This window comes from Scheffersomyces spartinae, assembly GCF_019049425.1.
Source record: "Scheffersomyces spartinae strain ARV_011 chromosome Unknown scaffold_12, whole genome shotgun sequence".
In the NCBI taxonomy this organism is placed as follows: Eukaryota; Fungi; Ascomycota; class Pichiomycetes; order Serinales; family Debaryomycetaceae; genus Lizanozyma; species Lizanozyma spartinae.
The window spans coordinates 287,029-304,590 of NW_025065059.1; the positions used below are offsets into that span (position 1 = coordinate 287,029).

General features: G+C 37.9%; 8 protein-coding genes across 8 annotated transcripts; 5 read left to right on the top strand and 3 right to left on the bottom strand.

Annotated features, from left to right (window-relative positions):
* Positions 1 to 622: 622 nt before the first annotated feature.
* Positions 623 to 1,258, top strand: NOP16 (uncharacterized protein; the record flags this gene model as incomplete). Its single annotated transcript, XM_043191654.1, has 1 exon — positions 623 to 1,258. The coding sequence occupies one exon, from the start codon at positions 623 to 625 to the stop codon at positions 1,256 to 1,258; it is 636 nt and encodes a 211-aa protein (XP_043048961.1).
* Positions 1,259 to 1,356: 98 nt separating this feature from the next.
* Positions 1,357 to 2,229, bottom strand: CFD1 (iron-sulfur cluster assembly protein; the record flags this gene model as incomplete). Its single annotated transcript, XM_043191655.1, has 1 exon — positions 1,357 to 2,229. One exon carries the CDS (start codon positions 2,227 to 2,229, stop codon positions 1,357 to 1,359), a length of 873 nt encoding a protein of 290 aa, XP_043048962.1.
* A 672-nt stretch (positions 2,230 to 2,901) lies between these two features.
* BET1 (uncharacterized protein) lies at positions 2,902 to 3,345 on the top strand (the record flags this gene model as incomplete). Its single annotated transcript, XM_043191656.1, has 2 exons — positions 2,902 to 2,905; positions 2,951 to 3,345. 2 exons carry the CDS (start codon positions 2,902 to 2,904, stop codon positions 3,343 to 3,345), a joined length of 399 nt encoding a protein of 132 aa, XP_043048963.1.
* Positions 3,346 to 3,426: 81 nt separating this feature from the next.
* LSB5 (LSB5 family protein) lies at positions 3,427 to 8,291 on the bottom strand (the record flags this gene model as incomplete). The annotated part of the gene is made up of 3 exons (XM_043191657.1): positions 3,427 to 5,330; positions 6,738 to 6,757; positions 6,877 to 8,291. The coding sequence occupies 3 exons, from the start codon at positions 8,289 to 8,291 to the stop codon at positions 3,427 to 3,429; spliced, it is 3,339 nt and encodes a 1,112-aa protein (XP_043048964.1).
* A 531-nt stretch (positions 8,292 to 8,822) lies between these two features.
* Positions 8,823 to 10,976, top strand: SUP35 (translation termination factor GTPase eRF3; the record flags this gene model as incomplete). Its single annotated transcript, XM_043191658.1, has 1 exon — positions 8,823 to 10,976. One exon carries the CDS (start codon positions 8,823 to 8,825, stop codon positions 10,974 to 10,976), a length of 2,154 nt encoding a protein of 717 aa, XP_043048965.1.
* Positions 10,977 to 11,049: 73 nt separating this feature from the next.
* On the bottom strand, positions 11,050 to 12,063 carry IPK2 (inositol polyphosphate multikinase; the record flags this gene model as incomplete). The annotated part of the gene is made up of 1 exon (XM_043191659.1): positions 11,050 to 12,063. One exon carries the CDS (start codon positions 12,061 to 12,063, stop codon positions 11,050 to 11,052), a length of 1,014 nt encoding a protein of 337 aa, XP_043048966.1.
* Positions 12,064 to 13,131: 1,068 nt separating this feature from the next.
* Positions 13,132 to 13,983, top strand: SSO2 (syntaxin; the record flags this gene model as incomplete). Its single annotated transcript, XM_043191660.1, has 1 exon — positions 13,132 to 13,983. One exon carries the CDS (start codon positions 13,132 to 13,134, stop codon positions 13,981 to 13,983), a length of 852 nt encoding a protein of 283 aa, XP_043048967.1.
* A 14-nt stretch (positions 13,984 to 13,997) lies between these two features.
* On the top strand, positions 13,998 to 15,361 carry TRM10 (tRNA (guanine(9)-N(1))-methyltransferase; the record flags this gene model as incomplete). Its single annotated transcript, XM_043191661.1, has 2 exons — positions 13,998 to 14,001; positions 14,349 to 15,361. The coding sequence occupies 2 exons, from the start codon at positions 13,998 to 14,000 to the stop codon at positions 15,359 to 15,361; spliced, it is 1,017 nt and encodes a 338-aa protein (XP_043048968.1).
* Between the last annotated feature and the right edge of the window lie 2,201 nt (positions 15,362 to 17,562).

Below are 17,562 nucleotides of genomic sequence, written 5' to 3' on the forward strand. Positions count from 1 at the left end.
AGCAATGACTTGAACATGTGTCCTGTATTCACCTTGATTTAGGAATGTGAACGAATTTAACAACGAAATTGTTACATTATCTTCAAAGTGGAGGACTGAATGCAAGGAAAATATAATTATATACAACGTCCAAAGTCTTGCTTCTCCTTTTACAGCATTGTTTCAAAAGTTCTTCGCCTTAATCACGTAAATCATCGAATGGGTTATTGTTATTAGTTTTACGAAAGTTCAATATTGTCTCGTATTGTTTCCATTGGAGTGCTAACCATCATCAATGAATTGAATCAAGCTGTGCCCACTTACTGGGCGCAATAAATGTGGATTCGCACATGATGTACTCGTACAACTATACATACAGGATTTGCACCCCTCAATGGTGCAGAGAACTTCTCACGTTCCTTGATGTAAGTTTTAACACCTGAAGTCGTGGGAAGCAAACCACCGTGGCAACACCCCCATGGTAGCTCCACCTTATTTTAGTTGTTCTGGTAGCGCGACAAAATCTTGTATCGTGCTCTATTCTGGGTGGAAATTTTCTGTTGTGAGATGCTCATCGTACTTGTTATTGCGATGAGTTTTCGATTGTAACCACTTCATTCCACTGGCCACGACGACAATCAAGATGACTTCCGTTAGAAAGAGAAAGATGAAGCGTTCTTCCGTGCGGAAGAACACTAGAAGAGTCAAAGATAAGCATGATAACATTAATATCCATTCCAATCCCATAATAGCGAAACACTGGGATAAGTCATTGACATTACAACAGAATTACAAGAAGTTAGGTTTGAGAACAAAGCTTGGATCCATGGCTGGTGGTATTGAGAAGGATGTGTTGACACTTACGCAAATCAAGCAACGCAAGGAAGATGATACCAAGGTTTCTGTTGAGGACATTGAAAACACCGATGACCCCGCTAAGATCCCAGAAGGTGAAGCTAGAATAATAAGAAATGAAGAATCCGGTGAAGTGTTGAAAGTTATTTATGGTACCATGAAAGTGAAGCATACGTCTGCTGCAGAAGTGGAAAAGTCTGAAGTTATTCAACAATTGGAAGAATACGCCAAAAAGAATTCTCAAATAAGAAGAGAGAGAAAGCAATCTGAAAGAGAAGATTCTTGGTTGAAAGATTTGTATGAAAAGCACGGAGATGATTATGAGAAGATGAAATGGGATAAGAAGTTAAATGTATTTCAACAAAGTGCAGGTGATTTAAGAAAGAGAATTACAAAATGGAAAAAGGTCAACAATATTGAGTAATTGGTTTCGATAATATAAATTACTATTAAATTTCTATAATACAATTTGGCATACATCACAATGATACTTTTGTAAATATACTAGGTGAGCTGACGGCTTTAGAACCTTGCAGGACAATTTTGTTCTAATACTTTGTCTATAATGCCGCTCATTAAAGGTTTAAGCTCACAATCATCGTAGAGGTCAATTAATCTGTTCTTATCCGTTTGAGATTCCACCATTTCCACAAACTTGGGATCAATAGGTATATTGCCCAAAAATTTCAAATCTAAACTTTGACTTAATGCTAACCCACCACCGCTCAGAAATATATTTGTGCATTCAGCACAATGGGGGCATATGAACCCACTCATATTCTCCACAATACCCAAAACTTTGAAGTTGACTTTCTTACAGAAATTAATCTCCTTTCTGACATCAGCAGTTGCCACTTGTTGAGGTGTTGTAACAATGATAGCTCCATCGATAGGTTGAGCAAACCGTAACTCCTCCGCTATAGCAATATGTTCATCTGAAGTACCTGGGGGTGTATCAATTAATAAATAATCAATAGGTGCCCCGTTGGGTCCACTCCAATACACATCCTTTAAAAATTGTTTTATCATAGCTGTTTTCTTAGGACCACGCCATACAACAGAATTCCCTCGATCACCTACAAGGAAGCCCAATGACATCAAGGAAAGCGAACCTCTTTCAGGATGTTTGACATCTGGGATTACTATATTAACAGGAACCCACCCTCTAGTTGATTGATGTACTTGCTTATTTTCGGCTCCAAACATCCGAGGTAGCGAAGGTCCAGTTAAATCAATATCTAATACTCCAACATTGAAGCCCTTATTAATTAATGATAATGCGGTTTGAGTAGTGACTGACGATTTACCAACTCCTCCCTTTCCTGATAGAATGAGAACAACATGTTTGACATTCCTTAACGAGTCTGGACTCTTTTCTTCTGGAGGTGTACTCATAGTGCCCTAAGTTGAGATCCCTTTCCAGAATAGTGTTCGTTTGAATGATTGTAGAAATAGAACGGATGTCGAATTACTCATCAGTCGCAGTCGCAATTTAGAAGTACCGACTTTTAGTGTATCCACTAATTAAATACTACAGACATAGAAACCCAATGTACACGTGACAGCAACATGCCAAACATAGCTATAGCGATGGGCGATGGGATAATTGGTATCATAAAATGGACTAGATATTTGTGTTCTATTACCTTTGAAGCATTACTGATGGGGTGTGGTTTGTATGGGAATTTGCAGCTAATCTGAATTAGTTATGCGACGTTGAATCTCTAAGAACAACTTTCCACGATTTGTTATGTACTCAAGAGAAAGAGATATCACTTCAAAAGCAGGATTAGCATACATAGCAATGTAAATGGCTTTATTTGACCTATACTTACTACAACTCTCTTTAGAGTTTAACGTATCTGAAATTCTCTTGTATCAATGGCTGTCAGTTCAACAGTTCCTCCCAGATCGTGTCAACAGAACAATCATGGGGAAAAAAAATCGCGACCGAAACTCTGTACCCTTTATTACAGAGCGATGATAACACGACTGGGTTAGCTTGAAATCATTACATGATATTCAAAGAATAAGGACTTACTATTTACACCAGAACAATATAGTAATATGAGTTCTCGATATCTCGGCGATAATGGAACAGCACAGAGAAGAGAAGCGCGTACGCAACTATTTGGCAGACCAAGTCTGAGACAAAGTACGCCTCCTGCAAGAGTCGAATCTCCATACGATAAACCACCTCCACAACTATCTGCGAAACATAATGAAGCATATTTACTGTCACTTGAATCACAGAATAACGATGAAATGGATACCATGAGTCAGAAAGTGGCGGCTTTAAAGAACTTGGGAGTGAAAATGGGTTCAGAGATCAACAAGTCAATCAAGATGAATGATGATATTACAAATAGATTTGAACATGGGCAATTATACTTAAAAAACACTTACAACAGAATGGTAGTAATGAGTCAGAGAGCTGGTATTACCTGGAGAATGTGGGTTCTAGTGTTCTTCATTATTTTTGTATGTTTCTTTTACGTTTGGATCTTTTAAACGGTTAATATATTGGTAAATATTACTGTATATAATTTCTAATAATAATACAAGCTAATAATAATGATGTTGAAATGAAGATCAATGTGCATCCTGTTCCAAAAGCACCCGTAAGTTAGAAATTGTTTGTGCTTTAGTAGCCTCGCATCTATTTTCCTTAGTCATTTCCTCTTGTCCAATGGTATCGCTTTCAGGGGATGTCAAAATGGTACCCAGTACCATAACAGGTGAAACACTATAGTTCAGTTGGTGGGGAACATTAATAATATTGTCTTTAGTGTTTATAGGTTGAGTATGTTCTATAACATCGGCTTCTTCAGTTGGTGGGCATTCTCTACTTTCAACCTCTGAAAATGCCAATCTTTTTGGTCCACCGTGCGGAGTACTTTTCAAAATTGATCTTTTTGGCTTCAAAGTTCTATGTGATGGCTTGTGTTTCGGTGTAGGAGATTCATCCCGATCTTTTGCTAACTCTGGGATGAATTGCTTCGGAGTTCGTCGCTTTCTCTTTAACTTTCGTTGTAACGATATATAATACTCATTAGTCACACGAGAAAGAGCGCCTTCATCTGAAATTGCGTTAGACTCGATATTATCGTCTGAATCATCATCAGATGAGCCTAACAATAGATCACTTTCATTTTCGTCCGAGTTTAAAGCCGATGAGCTATACGTGAGCTCTTCGTCTTCGATTTCTGAACATATATCCAAATGCTCAAGATCAGGCATATTATTGATTTTAATTGGTGAATCGGATTCATTGCTTATTCCCTTGTGCTCATCACAGGCACATTTTGGTTTGTCTTTCATATTTTGGAAAGTCGCTGACGTGATTGGATTCCCATTAATTCGAAGCTTCTTGAAATGAGAGTTACGTAAAGATTGTTTAACAGTGGCTGCCAGCTTGACACTCATTGATGGTAAAAAAATAAGCGAAGTTGCTGATTCCTCCGTTGAGGGCAGGGCCATCAGCGAACCCAGAATCAAATTGCTGTACAACAAGTTCAATGGGTTATTGGTAGTGAATTTACTATTATTGGTTCCCAAAGGTGTTGATTCATTTTGATCTTTCTTAGATGATGTTGGTAAACCATAACTTTCAAATAAATCAGAATCATTGTATTTATCCTCTTGTAACTCTCTGTATTTCTGAATACTTTCAGACATAAACACTTCAAATTTTTGTTGGTCCATAGAATCTTCTTCGTTAAACTCTTCTGTATCCTTAATATCCAATATTGAGGCTCTTTCATCGTTACTACCGATTTCAGTGTAATCTGTCGGCTTTTTAGTACCAACTTCCACTAGCATTCCATGGACATCATCCCTACCGGAACCGATAACTTCTTGATCAACATTCTGAACGTCGTTTTCTGAGGTAATAATCAAATAATCTACGTTTGAATTCAATACCAGTGAATCTTGCTCCGTTTCATTCATAATTTCCGTAGCTGTTGGTTCCATTTCTTTATTTGACTCTTTGTCAAAATTATCATCAAATGTAGAATGGCAATGTATTAGGTCCGAAGAAGAAGAAGGTAACGAGTGCATAGTAGTTTGATCAAGACTCAGAATATCAAGCAAAGAAACCAATTTAGGATATTGTTTAACCTTTAATGATTTTTGCTGATTCAACCTCTTATCAATTTCCAAAAGACGTTGACTCAAGTTGCGCACTTTGCCTGAAACTTTAAAAGCGTAGTTAAGTGTTTCGCTGACTTCTTTGTCCAATGTATTATTATTAGAAACATCAGCCAATGTGCCTTCTTCTTCTGTATCGTTTCCCTTAGTCAGATATAACTTCAATAGCTTCTTATTCTTATGTTCTATTGTTTTATGCAAATTGTATGTGAGTTTGGCTATGGATATGTTCTTATATTGGATCTTCTGCTCTGTGGAAATCTTATGCTTCACCTCTTTTCGCAAATCCTGTTGATAGTTTGCTACAACATGTAAAAGAGACTGTGCAACTTGCTCAGATTCATCTTTAAGAACATTGGATAGTATGTGGCTCAATCGGAACTCATCAACGGAGGGAATTGATACTTTAGTTAACTCCTTCGGCACAGTGTGTCGCTTATATGGTATCGGCTGGTCAAGGGGGGTCTGCCTTGATGGGTGCGAGGGAACATCTCGGTCCTCCATAGTGCTTTAAACTTTATGTGGTTATTTCTAAACTGGAGTTATTCTCTTTATATCCATTTCAGTGTTTCACTTATAGGTGATACTATTGCGCTCAAAGTTGTTGTTGTTTTAGGTTTTCCCTTTGGCTTCGCTCCATACGCTGTAAGTTTTACTTTCTCAGATCAAGTTTATCCTCTACCTGATATTTCGCGACACTCCCAATTCAGAAAATCAAATCACAGTGCCCTAATATCTAATCTGGCTATCTGCCACACAAACCCTGTTCAATAGTAAAATGGGCAGCAGCGATGTGGGACTAGTATTAGGTGGATTTGCACTAGTGGAATGGGTAAATATAGTGGGCCAGGTTTTTGGAGGATGCTGTAGTAATGTGTTTTTGTTGGAACGACTTATTCAGAATAACGTTTCTCCAGACAACTCATTGGGAACATTGATAACATTTTGTCAGTTTTTGGGAGTGAGTGTATTCAGCTATTGGAACCAAATAGATACAGTTAATAGCAATTGGAAAAGACTTTACTTGAAGAAGAATGCTATTCCAATGGAGAAATGGTTAATATCAGTTGTGTTCTTTTTCTGCGTATCCTTGTTGAATAACTTGGTTTGGAGGTTTGATATCACTATTCCCATCCACATTATCTTCAGATCTTGTGGGACAATCATTACTATGATAGTGGGTTATTGCATAGGAGGGAAAAAATATAGTACAGGTCAGTGTATATCATCAATTGTGATCACCATGGGTTGTATTTTGGGTACAGTACCTGGGGCATCCCCCTCGTCTAGTAACGAGAAGATACTTGATGATCAGAATGCATATCCAATAACATTTTTTTTTGGACTTTTCATCTTAGTATTTGCATGTTTTCTTTCAGCATTAATGGGTCTCTATAATGAGAACCTCTTCAAACAATATGGCAATCATTGGCAAGAAAGCTTGTTTTATCTGCATTTATTGGGACTTCCACTTTTTTTGGTGGTTAGTCCCACTATATATAAGGAATTTCAACTTGTTTGGACTTCTCCAGTAAAGCGTTCAATATTTGGATCCTCAGTGTACGTTTCTCAAGCCCTCTTGGACTTAATATTAAATGTCATAACCCAGTTTATTTGCATTAGGGGAGTTTCAATGCTAGCTGGAAAAACCCTGGCATTAACAGTCACTGTGGTTCTTTTAGTTAGAAAGTTCGTGAGCTTGTTTATCAGCGTGCTCTACTTTGGGAATAAAATATCCAACAATGCCATACTAGGAGCCTTTGGCGTGTTCCTAGGGGCATTGATGTATACCATAAGTAGTACAAGTCGGGGGAAAACGCCAATCATTAAGAAAACTCAATAATAAGTTAAATACCTTAGAGAGTACATTACTTTTAATTATAAATTTACCTGTTTGCGTCAGCAACCGCATTGAAATCTCCAAAAGGGTTACTGTCATCACCAAAAGTCTTCTGAGTTTGTAATGGGAAAGTTTCATACAATTGGGAAGACTTTGATGGCCTTGGTGGAGGAACCTTTTTAGGTTTGACCTGTAAGTTTTCCATCCGGTTCGATACATCGGAAACACTCTCATCTGCCTCTTCAGCCTCATCTTCGTCATCAGAATCACTATCGTAATAACTATCCCAACTGGAATCAGAATCATCTCCCACATTGTTGTCATAATCTTGAGTGGGGTTTCCACAAGCTGCATCGAACTTATTAAAAGTATTAACAAACTTCTCATTAGCTTCAAGTAAACTGCCTAAAAATTCTTCATCCATTGCCATTACCTCCTTTGATTTGTGAGAAACATCACCTGCTCCCACAAACTGCAAGTAGCGTAATACTTTTCTTCTCAAGCTTCTACACTTTTCAAATTCCTTTGAGCATTTTGAATCGTCCATAGGAGACGTACCATTTGGAACGCTCAACATTGCATTATTCAAGGCAGTCGAATGAGTTTGGGAGTCCGCTATAAGAGCTCTAATCTTCGGGGCTTCAAGTGTGTAATTAATTTGGGGAATTCCATATTCTTCATCAGCATACATAATACCTTTCTTCTTATTCTTCTTACGTCCAGAGCTACCTCCCATCAGGGCTTTGGCGTACTTTTCTTGTCTTTCCTTCTTCTTCTTCGATTTTTGTTCTTTTAATAATCTCTTGACAGCCAGATAATCGTCTTCACCTCCCTTACCCACGTCATTCCTCGTAGCAGAACCTGAACCAGATGCAAAGGCGGACGTTGAGGTATTGTTTGAGAACGGTTCGTCTATCGACTCTTTAGAATCCATATTACTATTACTATGGCCTGAATCGGTCACATCTTGATTCTCCTTCGATCTATTCGATTTCCTAATGTTCTTAGGGATAACCTTGTATAGTTGTGCCATTCCCTGATAATCAGGCAAGTCTCTAAACTCTTCCTTCCATCCAATTGCCAAGTTGATTGTTTTCACTATCACCAGCTTATGGTACGGCACCCCAGCACCACCAGTCAGTCTTCCTCGAATAATAGACTCAAGAAGTTCTAGCAATTTGTAGTCTTTAGAGATTGCGGGTGCAATCTTGGACCCACCATTCAAGGTAATCAATTCCAATAATGACAATGCTCGTAACTGCTCATCATGGTAACCGTATTTGATCTTTTTCCTTATGGCCCGTGCACATTCAGTAGCACCAGAAAGTCTTTGAACTTCAACAAGGGCAATCAAATCATTCAAATGCAATTCAATATCTTCAATTTCAGAGTTGCGGTTCTCGCATATCTGGTTCACCTTAATGGTGATAGACGTTTCAGGGTGTGACGATCCAAATAAGGGCATAGGAAAGATTCAGCTATGAGAGGAATAGCTAAACAAGATTAAGTCAATTATATTCAGCAATTTGAACTGTGCTATGTTTTAAGCTTTACTTCAATAACTTGATAGATTCATAACTTGATCAAATAACCCCCCTATTGGCGAGAGAGAACATTTCTCTATATGCATTCGACGTCGCTGTTGTACGCCGTACCTGGGAATGTAAATCACACAGAAAGCTCCATAGTGATAGATTACAAACAGAAATACCATTTGCCAGTAAACACAATGGCAAATTCAAAGTACCATTGAGACTTAAACACTCAATTGTCTATTGTGATTTGTTTATTGTACTGCGTTCAAAACTTCAACAAGTTAAATGATTGTTAAATGTAACCTGAAGTTAAGTGTGGTCGGACTGTACCCTCGGAATGTCCCTCGGGTTGCTATTTCTCTCCACCAAAAGTTTTTGAATCATCTCGTACTAGGCAATCGAAAAATTTTCAAATCCATACTGTCTCCTTAACCCCTGATTATCCAAGTATTCTACAAGCTATGTCCGACCAATACGACCAGGATAAGTTGGCCGAAAACCTTCAAAATTCCTCCATTGGTGGTGAGCAGAAGCAAGGCCAACAACGGTACCAAACACTGTCTTTCAATGCTGGTAACACCAACACCTTTGTTCCTCAACAGGGGTACCAAGCATACAATGACCAGTACAATTTCCAAGGCCAATACCAACAGTACAATCAGTATAATGCTCAAGGTGGTCAGCAATTCAACCAAGGTGGCTACAACCAAGCCTATAGCCAAGGAGGTTACAACCAAAACTACAACCAGAACTACAACAATAGAGGTGGTTATAACAACAGAGGTGGTTACAGTAACAGTAACAGAGGTGGCTACAACAACTACAACAACAATTATAATAACTACAGCCAACAACAACAACAATCACAAGGTGGTCAAGCTATGTCATTGGCTGATTTCCAAAAGCAGCAACAAGCCAGTCAAGCTGCCTTGAATGAAAAACCTAAGAGAAAGTTGAAATTGGCTTCTACTTCCGGTATTAAGATTGGTAATAAGCCAGTTGCTGCTGCCAAAAAGGAAGAATCTCCAGCTCCTCAAGTCAAGGAAGAAACTGCTTCAACTGAAGAATCCAAACCAGCCACCCCTGCTCCAGAAGCACCAAATAAAGCTGCCACTCCTGCCCCAGAAGCACCAAATAAAGCCGCAACTCCTGCTCCAGAAGTACCAAAGAAGTCTGCAACTCCTGCTTCTGAAGAACCAAAGAAGAAAACTACTTCAGCTACTCCTGCTGCCTCAGCTAGTGTTCCAGCTTTAGCTTCAAATGCAGATCAATTGGTCAAGGAACAAGAAGAAGAAGTGGATGAAGAACTTATTAACGAAATGTTTGGAGGTAAAGAACATATGTCTATTATTTTCATGGGTCATGTTGATGCTGGTAAGTCCACAATGGGTGGTAACATTTTGTACTTGACAGGATCTGTCGATAAGAGAACAGTTGAAAAATACGAAAGAGAAGCAAAGGATGCTGGTAGACAAGGTTGGTATTTGTCATGGGTCATGGATACCAATAAGGAAGAAAGAAATGATGGTAAGACCATTGAAGTTGGTAAAGCCTACTTTGAAACTGAGAAGAGAAGATACACCATTTTGGATGCTCCGGGCCACAAGTTATATATTTCCGAAATGATTGGTGGTGCTTCTCAAGCAGATGTTGGTATCTTAGTTATTTCTGCAAGAAAGGGTGAATATGAAACCGGTTTTGAAAAGGGAGGACAAACCAGAGAACATGCATTGTTGGCTAAGACTCAAGGCGTTAACAAGATTATCGTTGTTGTCAATAAGATGGACGATCCTACTGTCAACTGGTCCAAGGAAAGATACACAGAATGTACTACCAAGTTGGGTCAATATTTGAAAGGACTCGGATATGCTAAAGAAGATATCATTTACATGCCCGTTTCAGGTTATACTGGTGCTGGTTTGAAAGACCGTGTCAATGCTAAAGACTGTCCTTGGTATGAAGGTCCCGCTTTATTAGAATTTTTAGATAACATGAAGCTTGACGAACGTAAAGTCAATGGGCCATTCATGTTGCCTGTTGCTGGTAAGATGAAGGATATGGGAACTGTTGTTGAAGGGAAGGTTGAATCAGGACACGTTGCCAAGGGCTCCAAGTTATTGATGATGCCTAACAAAGATACTATTGAAGTATTAACTATATACAATGAAACTGAACAAGAAGCCGACAATGCCTACTGTGGAGAACAAGTTAGATTGAAGATCAAGGGTATTGAAGAAGAAGATATTCAACCAGGTTTTGTCATAACTTCATTGAAGAACCCTGTTAACACTGCAGTTAAGTTTGAAGCTATCGTTGCTATTGTTGAATTACGTTCTATTTTATCAAATGGTTTCTCCTGTGTTATGCACTTACATACAGCCATTGAAGAAGTTAAGATTGTTGAATTGAAACACAAATTGGAGAAGGGTACTAACAGAAAGTCCAAGAAACCACCAGCATTTGCTAAGAAGGGAATGAAGGTTGTGGCTATTTTGGAAACCAGTGAGCCAGTTTGCGTTGAAAGATTTAAAGATTACCCTCCATTAGGTAGATTTACTTTGAGAGATCAAGGTACTACAATTGCAATTGGTAAGATCACTAAGCTTCTCAATTAAATATATATATATATATAATAGTAATAATAAGTTAACGTTTTACATTAAGTATAAAGTAATTACTCTAAAGTAACTACTCTAATTCAGTTTTTAATTCAGAGAATATTTTAACCAAGTTCTCAACACCTATAATGACATTTTCATCATATCCTTCCCCAGGAACATGCTTTGCATGGGCCAAATCAATAAAATTTAAGCTACTTAACGGATTCATTTCTTTCGCTTCATCTTCATCATCGTCATCACTTTCATCATCATTAGTGAAGGCTGGTTTGGTAAGAGGGTTGAGAGCTTCTAACTCTTTCGAATTTGGGGGGTACCGGGCTAGATCGTTTTCCAATATAAATAACAAGGATCCAGCAATAATACGAACTTCATGGTCTAATAAGCAATTGTACAAAAGTTGTAATCTCTTCCAGTACACTTCGACCATCATGGCATATAATTCAGGAGGTAAAGCATTACTCAAGAATAATTTGATGCCGTCTTTAACATTATCACCATTGAGTTTCCTACCAAAAAATTTATCGTATTCCAAGTAAACATCGTCATTGAGATCATTTTGACGGACAATAATGGTTTCATGTAAATGAGGTAATTCTTTGGGGAGATCAGTCAGCGATTTGTTGTATAATTTCATGCCGCAAATCCGAAAATGATGTGATCCACTGGTTGTAGATTCACTTACTTTACGCAATCTCTCTTGTTTCTCGGAGTCAGCACTATCATCAGTTAAAACTTTTCCTAATTTTATATCAATAATACTTGGCTTTGAATACCCAGAGTAAAGATTCTCTAATACTATATAACTTTTGCCATTTGGAAGTGGAGTAGGTGATGTACCTGAAATAGCACTTAATTGATCACCATCGTTCAAGGTCCCATAAAAGCGAGGTATCCAATCGACCAATTTTGAACCTTCTGGTGCTTCAATTCCTTTTGTCAAAGCTTCTTGATCTTCCCTATAAATAGAATTATAAAAGTCAATTTCTTGCTGATTTGTAATCTTGACAAAGAGTCCATTTTCGTCATCTGTCAAACATCCAGCATGGCCAGCAGCTTGATGTTCTGATGGTTTAAAAGGCATCTTCAAGTGTTCAAGGCTTTATCTTGAACTCAATTATTTGTATTGAGATTCAGAGTAAGCCCCTCCTACTATAATTAAGTGTGTGCGCTACCATTAGTTTTTGTCTCAGTGAACTTGAGCGAGGTAATGTATAGCAACAATAAGTCAATTTCATGTTTCCCTGAAATTGATCTTACATTACATTAGGATAATCTTTACAACTTTTAAGACTGGGCTGAAAGGAGCGCAAATTGAGTTGAATACATGGCATCTTCTCCAGCGACGTAACTCGCTCACTCACATTCATCACTCACATTCATCACTCACATTCATCTTGTGTGTGCTGAGTTACCTCGAAAGTAAATCTTATAATTCCGATTGCTACTGCCCTGTCTCAATGTGTACGTGTACCTCCAACTATTTCCGACGCATCTTCAGATTCTAAATGCACACGGAATTCGTGTAACTCCACAAAACATAAACACCAAATAACTATCTGTTCGAGAGGCGATATTTGTTTATAATAGATATAATTATAAGTATTACACACAATACCTTTAGGTAACTGCACCACAATAGGTTTTGCTTCTCAGTTCATATTCAATGCTTGCATAGGTTTTGTCATTGGTATTGCCTCATGCTCAGACTCCATAAGATCAGACCAGCATTGAATTTATACACCATGCTGCTCCTTCTAATGCGGTGTCATTGGTCACTTATTATATTTTTGTCTTCGTATCGTATAATGGAAACTCTTTGAAGTAGTCCTGTAAATATGGCGTATTAATTTTTTTCCGACAGCGCCTGCGTTTTAAGAATAAATACTTTTTACACGCTAATATTTTGTCAAGTAGAAAAAGTCCATTTGAACAAGGAAGACGTTACTTGTTATTTTAGCATCGGTTGTAGTTCTAGTTACATATCATAACAGCGGCCAGCCCTCCGGTACCAGAATTACCTGTTCTCATATAACTATCTAGGTAAACCGATCCTTCCTTATTATCCCATCCATTTTTGGCCCTATCTGGTTATATTATTTGAACATAGCCCACAACCACTTATTGCAGTTCTACAAATATCAACGCCATTATGAGTAACCCATATGCCCAAAACAACAACAACAACTCCTATGAGTTGAAAACCTATGCTGCTGAAGATGATTTTGTTGGCTACATGCAAGATATTTCTAACATCAACAAATCTTTGGATGAGTATGGGTCCTTGGTCGGCTTAATTAAGGAAAAGCAAAGAAACCTTCTCCAAGAACTTGATTTGAATGAAGAAGATGGTGATTACAATTCCCGCCAAGTTGATGCTCTTGTGAACGAAGCCCAACGTTTGCAATTGGAATTGAAGGACAGAATTAAAAGTGTTCAAGCAAGAGGTGTGAGTGACCCAACTAAGCATAGTCAAGCGGAAGTTGTCAGAAAGAGATTTTTGCAATTAATTCAAGATTATAGAGTCATTGAAGCAAACAATACTGCTGAAGCCAAGCAAAGAGCTGAAAGACAGTATCGTATAATCAAGCCAGAAGCCTCTGAAGATGAAGTCAGACAAGTGGTTGATGATTACAATAATGGTGAGCAGTATTTCCAAGCTGCATTAATGCAAAGTAATAGACGTGGTGAAGCCCGTACTGTGTTGAATGAAGTACAAACAAGACACAGAGAATTATTGAAATTGGAGAAAACGATGGCTGAATTGAATAGATTGGTCCAAGATATGAACGAAATGGTTGCTGAGCAAGACAATGCCGTTCAACAAATTGAAGCACAAATGGGCGATGTTCAACATGACATTGAACATGGTGTGAAGCACACTGACAGCGCTGTCAAGTCAGCTAGAGGTGCGAGAAAGAAGAAGATTTGGTGTTTCATTATTTGTTTTATTATTGTGGCTGTCCTTGCCCTTGCTTTGGGTATCCATTTCGGTACCAAGTAAGATTCTTTTGAAACATGAGTTGCACCAATATGTTTTTTTTTTTTTAATTAGTTTATCCTATTCATCCTTCTGGTGTCATAGCATTATCGGGCACTCGAATTCTTTCCTTATCGTCATATCCATATGTCTATATTGCTACTATTCCCCTACCAGCCTTTTATTTTACTTGTGTATCCTTTATATTAATGTCTAATTCATATACCACTTTGTTTAATCCAAGTAGTGTGTCAGAAGAAAATCAAAATTTTTCAGCATAGTTAAGAAGTCATGAGAAGACAAATACTCAAGAGTTGAAGAAAATAGTTGAGATCTGAACATAATAATGTCAAACTCAAGTGAGATCCTTTTTCAGGCTACTCCGACAGAGTCAAATGAAAGTTTGGAAGAAAAGAAAAGGCCAGCCAGTCCAGTCAATGAAGATGAATCGGTGAAAAAGTTCAAAAGAGAGCCCGTTCCTGATGGGATGTCGCGTAACCAATGGAAGAAACTTCAACGTCAAAAGCGTTGGGATGAACAAAAGGATGAATACAGAAAAATAAAAAGGGATAAGAAAAAAGCAGCAAAACAAAGACGAAAGGATCATATAACACAATTAAAGGAGCAAGGTTTAACTGAACAAGAATTAGATGATGCTCTCCATTATCACCAATTGAAGAAGGAGAGAAAATTACCTGAATCTCAGACTCCTAGTGATGCCAAGTTCATATTCGATTGCTCGTTTGACGATTTAATGTCAGATAAGGAAATTGTTTCCCTAAGCAATCAAATCACTAGAGCATATTCTGCAAAGCGTCATTGCAAATACGATTTACCATTAGATATTGTTTCATTTCAAGGAAAATTAGTGGAACGTTTCGAAAAGCTGGTGGGCCAGTACAAACTATGGAAAGGCATAAACTTTAATGAAGAGTCATTAGAATCATTGATCACCGATGAAAACAAAGATAAGTTTATCTATTTCACAGCAGATACTGATGAAGTGATTGAGGAATTAGAGCCTGGAATGACATATATCATAGGAGCAATTGTTGACAAGAATAGGCATAAGAATCTCTGCATTAATAAGGCCAAAGAAATGGGTTTAAGAGTTGGACGTTTGCCAATTGACAAATATATTCAAATGAATGGTAGGCAAGTGCTAGCGACTTCGCATGTTTACGAAATTTGCTGCAAATGGTATGAATGTGCACATGATTGGGAAAAGGCATTTAATGAAGTTCTTCCTCCTAGGAAGGTTAAGGGTAAGTTAGAAGAATTAAAAAAGAAAAGAGATGAATTTGAAGCCAAAACTAGAGGAAATACACACTCGCCTAATCTGTCCAGCGATTTACATGGACAAGAAGAGGAAGATGAAGTTAGTGAAGTTAGTGAGTCCTAAGGAATGAAAGCCACTAGTATTTGTAATTAATATAGTGCAAATACAAATTATAGATCTAACCCTTCCACTCTGTAGTATTACGTGATATGGTCATTAGCCTAATTGTAACTTTAATTTAATATGTGAAACCAAATTATTCATATTGACACATAACTGTTTTGAGGCGGGTTACGACATCCTAAATGATGAAAGAGATGCTAGTAATTATATTATAGTTTGTGACGTCAACAATACTGCCGAACGTTATCTATTTCTCTTTATTTTAACTCTGCAAGTTGTTGATGGTTGGAATTCGACAGTGTGAAAGCGTTCAGGTCACAATTTGCAACCATTTCAAAAAAACTTTCACATTTCCGTCGTAATCGACAAAATTTAAGCAATTTTAATTAAGTTCAAACTTACCACGGCCAAAGTTAAATGACCATCATATTGGATTTCGTGGTAGCATCTTGAAAGCTATCATGTTGTCTACGTATAAGTAATGATTTAATCTTAGCATCTTCTTGCGAGATAAAGCCAGTAGTCTAGTGTGCCGGATGTTGCTTGTCTTCTCCAAGTATAACATTACACCCCACACAGGTTTTATCAAAATTCAAGGATGACAGAAGCCTCTAATATGTGATATTGAATGTATATGAGCAAAAAAGTTGACAAAAAAGAAAGATATAGGGTTCTTGATTTGCCTATTCGATTCTGTTGAATTCAAACATGATGGAGCAGAACAGCCTTCGTAAAGATTCATCTGATGATTTAAAGTTACCCTAGTGGAAGATATAGGTGTAGGAAGTACTTCACTTGTGAATATGATGATCTACGGTCAAGCAACGATGCTTACATTCCCTTACCAGCCACAGCAAGTAGAAGCTGTTAAAGGAGATGGTCTGGTAGTAAATTTACTTGTGTAAAACACCGGTGTTTCAAAAACGTACGACGCCATAGGAGTACAGGCTTATGCGGGAAATGGAGTGGTAGTTATTTGCTTGGATATTGATCTGCCCAGCTTGCATTCTGGAGGTCTAAATAAATGGTTAAGTGAGGTTCGACACTCTTGTCCTCGAGCAGCAGTGGTCTTAGTTGGATGCAAATTTGATAACCGGAAAAATATGGAGTCTTCCTTAACAAGGACTTAGTGATACACTTTGCTAGCAGGTGCAAGAGTAGTTACATTGAATGTTTTGCTCTTAGAAATAAGGGAATTCGAAATGTTATCGAAGGAGTAGTACCTGCCAAATCAAGGAAGAAAAGGAGGCATTCAGGATGTACAATATGTTAGACATGGGTAATAAAGTAATATACAGAACTCTAAATTATTCTCCATGTTAAATTAAATGAGTATGAATATGCGAAATAGCAGGTCTCCAACGTATTGAGACTTGTAGTGAGCTTTCAGCGTCTCTTAAACAGACATTTAGTTAACACTAGAAATATTTTAGTGCTTTTCACCTTAAACATGGATCGGCACAAACGACCTGGTTTATTCCTCATAGAAATTTCATGACTAAACCGCCTGCTCGTGGTTTTTTATGCTGTGAATGCATTATAACCAAGCAACCCTTTTCAATGAAACACCAGTCTTCGATTTACAGAGTAGTCTCATACCAACGTGTTGCCTTCCCTTGATCATGGAGCTTCCAGGGTATTGCACTAGACGTTTTCTTATCCGGTTACTTGTATTGGTAATGATAAATTAAACCTGGAGAGCATTCAAAGTATATTATATGTAGGGATTTCTGACGGCATGCTCATTCCGTTTCAAAATCGGGTCACTAAACTAAACCGTAGCTGAAAAAAGATGTAAGGTACATGGTAATTGTAACATAGGGACTAAGAGTAGGTTGTACTATGGATTTTACTGTATGAACTCAGCCATTACATCATCTTGAAGTGGAACTCTTTCCATACAGTACCGGAGTAAAGTAATAGAATGAGTGTCAATACCTGAAACAGTCTATATTGTGCCGCACTAATGGACCAAACGTATAAACCCACAAAAGATCATATGGCACCAACAGTGCAGCCCTGCGTAACAAGTTACTGACCTAATTCCACCTCTGTTTGGAGAGAGCGCCTGAGTTCAATCTCTCAGATCAGACTATTATAGTACCATTTTTGCTTATCGCAAAAAAAATTGGATTACCGGAGTTACAAACTCCTTCGCAGAATGGCACGGCCGTTTGTTAGATATTTGCAAAAATCAATAA